The sequence below is a fragment of the Sinocyclocheilus rhinocerous genome, unplaced genomic scaffold (assembly GCF_001515625.1).
Source record: "Sinocyclocheilus rhinocerous isolate Xijiao unplaced genomic scaffold, SAMN03320098_v1.1 scaffold6611, whole genome shotgun sequence".
Classification (NCBI taxonomy): domain Eukaryota; kingdom Metazoa; phylum Chordata; class Actinopteri; order Cypriniformes; family Cyprinidae; genus Sinocyclocheilus; species Sinocyclocheilus rhinocerous.
The window spans coordinates 1-4638 of NW_015632505.1; the positions used below are offsets into that span (position 1 = coordinate 1).

Genomic DNA, 4638 nt, shown 5'->3' on the forward strand with positions numbered 1-4638 from the left:
CCGCCGGCTGAGATGCTGCTGCAGTGTTTTTCTGAACTTGTGTAAATTGTGTAATCAAATATTTGAAGGTTGTGTTAAGAAGAGTCTAATCTACTTTAAATTGCAAAATTGCGGACTTTAATTGTACTTTCTGGAGGTTTTGGCTTCAGGAGATCTTTGGGCCAAACAGGCCTTGTTGCCCAAACCATACAAACAGCAGCAGAGGAATATGTTACTGCGCCGCAAGTCTGTGAACTGCTGGAACAGCAAAGAGACTTCTACAGAACCTTGCTCGAACAAGAAAGAAGTTTCAAACTTGTGTTCAAATCATAGTTCATCCTTCAAACAGAAATTAGTTAACAAAATCCCGACTGGTAATGATGTACCCCAGGATTATATATCAGGAAACTTTCCTGTTATTTCTACTTTTAAGCCACCTGAAATTCAGGAAATAAGTTAAATTATTGATGAATTAAAAATGTCTTCAGATGGCCATGAGGATATTTCTGTATTTATTTGTCAAGCAGGTAAAATGTTCAATATCGCATCCACTGGTTCACGTTTTTATATTTCTTTGAAAACAGGCATTGTACCAGAGGATTTAAAAATAGCTAAAGTTATTCCTCGGTTTAAAACAGATGATCCGCATTTTTTACTTTCACTTAGGCTCAAATTCTATTCTTTACAAACATCAATATGGATTCCGAAAAGAAGAAGAAGAAGAAAAAAAAAACATTCTACTTATATGGCTTTGCTTCACCTGATTAACAAGGTTATCCTTGCACTTGAAAATCAAGAATTTACTTGTAGTATTTTTTTTTAGACCTGTCAAAAACTTTTGGTACAGTTATTCATTACATTTTATTGGGAAAGTTGTACAAATATGATTTCCATGATTTTACATATAAATGGTTGAAGAATTGCATTCAAACAGAAATTAGTTAACAAAATCCCGACTGGTAATGATGTACCCCAGGATTATATATCAGGAAACTTTCCTGTTATTTCTACTTTTAAGCCACCTGAAATTCAGGAAAATAAGTTAAATTATTGATGAATTAAAATGATCTTCAGATGGCCATGAGGATATTTCTGTATTTATTTGTCAAGCAGGTAAAATGTTCAATATCGCATCCACTGGTTCACGTTTTTATATTTCTTTGAAAACAGGCATTGTACCAGAGGATTTAAACATAGCTAGTTATTCCTCGGTTTAAAGCAGATGATCCGCATTTTTTTAACAATTATAGACCTATATAAATTTGTTTTCTATATCTATGTTTATTTTTTTTTAAAAAGTATATAATCAGAATCTTTTTCACTCAAATTCTATGCTTTACAAAAATCAATATGGATTCCGAAAAGAAGAAGAAGAAGAAACATTCTACTTATATGGCTTTGCTTCACCTGATTGACAAGGTTATCCTTGCACTTGAAAATCAAGAGTTTACTTGTAGTATTTTTTTAGACCTGTCAAAAGCTTTTGGTACAGTTAATCATTACATTTTCCATGGTTTCCATGATTTTACATATAAATGGTTGAAGAATTGCATTTTTAATAGAAAACAGTTTGTTTGTTTTAAGGGTTGCTACTCCAGCAAAGCATGTCTACACTGTGGGGTTCTTCAGGGGTCCATACTTGGACCATTGCTATTTCTTATTTATATAAATGACTTGTCAAATGTTTCAATTTTTTTTTTTTCTCCAGTAATGTTTGCTGATGACACAACCTTAGTTATCTCTCACTCAAATTTTAATTGATTAAGAATGCAAATTATGGTCTAAATGTTTATGCTAATTGGTGTAATTTAAACAAATTAGCTTTAAATAAAAAAAATAAAAACTTTTATTATTTTTATTGTTAAAAAATTATACCCTAAGGATTTATCAAAAATTACTATTGAGTTTACTGAGTTGCCTCAAGTGTCAACAACTAAATTTGTGGGAGTTTTTCTTGATGAGACTTTGAGTTGGAGGGAACAAGTCGATTACATGAGCAGAAAAATACATAAATCTACATAATGAGGGTTAAGCATCTTGTTACTACAGAGTGTCTTCTTAAGCTTTACTATAGTTTAATTTATCCTTGTCTTTCATATTGTAATATAGTTTGGGCGAGTACTTTTCCTACTACTCTTCAAAAAATCTTTATTCTTCAGAAGCGTTTTGTTAGGATTGCTCACAGGTTTTTTCACAGGTTCACTGTTATTTAATTAATCAATTTTCAAGTTTTCATCTTCCTAAAGTTCTCACTTGTAGAGGTCAATACTTGATAAGAGTTAATGGTATTAAATTATAAAATGTTTTTTCCTATCTAGCAAAAAAATAAAAGTTCCTCTTTAACATGTTATAAAAGACATATAAAAGACCATTTTAATGCTGCCTTGTTATAGTGTATTTTGTTTTTATGTATTTTATGTACCATATATGGTTTGTTTTTGGAGTATATCATTTCTAGGTTTGTTAGCATATGTTGTAATTAATTTGTAGTTATTTATATTTCTATATTTGTTATTGTAATTTACCTCTCTTTTTCATGAGTGGTTTCTGTTTTTGTTTTCTACATCGTTTTGGTGGAGGCTCTAAATAAGGCCTTTGGTTTTTCTGCCTCTTCCTGTACAGTATAAGGATTGTACTTTGTGTGTTTATTGTACTTATGTGGTTCTCAATTCCCCCATAAATAAACACCTATTATTACGAAATTATCTCTACTTATATACATTAAACATTACAAGAGACATGCGGTGGTTTAAAAGTTAGTTTATAATAAATTATTAACTTTATATGTATCTGCACTTGACTGTATTATATACACATGCATATAAGCATGGTATTTATACCATATTACATATGTTTTATTTACTCAGACAAACTATTGAATTTCTAAGTGATTGTTACACATCGGTTATGTTTTGCCTACGCGTGTTGGTGTTTTATGAGAAACGAAAATTGTTGAATCTCATAAAATTTGTACCCAGGCAGAATTCCTTCAAAAGACATATGTTACGGTGTACACGTTATATTGAGCGCTACAGCGGAAACGCTCTCATTCAATGATTGTGTGGCTCTTAAAAGAGCCTTTGGGGTGTAATGCGGCTGAAGCAGCGGCGGGTTTAAGCGCGCTCTCCGCGGATGCGGCGGGCCAGCTGGGTGTCTTTGGGCATGATGGTGACTCTCTTGGCGTGGATGGCGCACAGGTTGGTGTCCTCAAACAGACCGACCAAATAAGCCTCGCTGGCCTCCTGCAGGGCCATGACAGCGGAGCTCTGGAAGCGCAGATCCGTCTTGAAATCCTGAGCGATTTCTCGCACCAGACGCTGGAAAGGCAGTTTGCGGATCAGCAGCTCGGTGGACTTCTGATAGCGGCGGATCTCTCGGAGAGCCACGGTCCCGGGCCTGTAACGATGGGGCTTCTTGACGCCGCCGGTAGCGGGTGCGCTTTTACGAGCGGCTTTAGTAGCGAGCTGCTTCCTCGGGGCTTTGCCGCCGGTGGATTTACGAGCGGTCTGCTTGGTTCGTGCCATTGCTCAGATGTATTTCTGTCTCTGCTCTGCGTAAGTAGAAAATGCTGCTCTATGTTATGCGTCTGCTTTTAAAGCCTCATACAGCCACAGCTTATGGCGTCATAAAGGTGCAGAGGCTTGTGATTGGCTGATGTGTGACGTATGCGCTATACTGCTAGCCAATGACTGCGCGTCTCCTGTTTTCAAACGGAGCTGGTTGTGTTTCCCGCTCAAATTGCTTTGTTCTTGTTTAGTACTTCAAGCATCACCACAAATACGCTAGCACACCAATTTAGGCTTCATACGTTATTTTATTCCAAAGCTTTAAACTATTCATTAATCCGATATCATCAAAATTACCTTACCACCTGTATAAAATTACAAATACACTGAAGACACCATCTAAAGAACATATTTTGTTAATGTGATGCGATCACTCATTCATAAGCTCCGCCACAGCTCGCCTCGCGGCTGTTATTGCGGTTACAAATGTCCATTTATTCTTTATGGACACTTCATTTTGAATTACAATTTTTTTTTATTAAACGCCCTTGAAGTATGTACGCTACTGACGAAATGAAGTTAAAGAAAAGCGCTCGGAGAGAGATAAAATGGGTGGCTCTAAAAAGAGCCTTTGGGGTTCAGAAACAGACTTGAATCGGTTTACTTGGCTTTGGCGGGTTTCTCGCTCTTCTTGGGCAGCAGCACGGCCTGGATGTTGGGCAGCACGCCGCCCTGAGCGATGGTCACTCGGCCCAGGAGGTTGGTCAGCTCCTCATCATTGCGCACCGCCAGCTGCAGGTGACGGGGAATGATGCGGGTCTTCTTGTTGTCTCTGGCGGCGTTTCCAGCCAGCTCCAGGATCTCCGCGGTAAGATACTCGAGCACAGCCGCCAGATAGACCGGAGCTCCGGCACCGACGCGCTCTGCGTAGTTACCTTTGCGGAGAAGCCTGTGAACACGACCGACGGGGAACTGCAGCCCTGCTCTGGATGAACGACTCTTGGCCTTCGCTCTCGCCTTACCACCGGTTTTACCTCTTCCACTCATTGTCAAAAATAAAAATCTCTGCGTTTGTATTGCAAAAATAATGGGCCCGTGAGCTCCGCTTTACTGTATTTAAAAGAGCGTGCGAGTCGCCCATTGGTTTAGAGTC

The 4638-nt window shown here is 37.9% G+C and overlaps 2 protein-coding genes across 2 annotated transcripts; both read right to left on the reverse strand.

Moving 5' to 3' along the window:
* Positions 1-2891: 2891 nt before the first annotated feature.
* LOC107742617 (histone H3-like) lies at positions 2892-3534 on the reverse strand. The gene has a single exon (XM_016555660.1). It carries the CDS (start codon positions 3501-3503, stop codon positions 3093-3095), a length of 411 nt encoding a protein of 136 aa, XP_016411146.1. The 5' UTR covers positions 3504-3534; the 3' UTR covers positions 2892-3092.
* Positions 3535-4097: 563 nt separating this feature from the next.
* On the reverse strand, positions 4098-4553 carry LOC107742618 (histone H2A-like). Its single transcript, XM_016555662.1, has one exon. The coding sequence runs from the start codon at positions 4530-4532 to the stop codon at positions 4146-4148; it is 387 nt and encodes a 128-aa protein (XP_016411148.1). The 5' UTR covers positions 4533-4553; the 3' UTR covers positions 4098-4145.
* Between the last annotated feature and the right edge of the window lie 85 nt (positions 4554-4638).

Coding starts and splice junctions, on each gene's coding strand:
- LOC107742617 (XM_016555660.1), bottom strand. CDS start 3,503: ATGGCACGAACCAAGCAGACCGCTCGTAAATCCACCGGCGGCAAAGCC.
- LOC107742618 (XM_016555662.1), bottom strand. CDS start 4,532: ATGAGTGGAAGAGGTAAAACCGGTGGTAAGGCGAGAGCGAAGGCCAAG.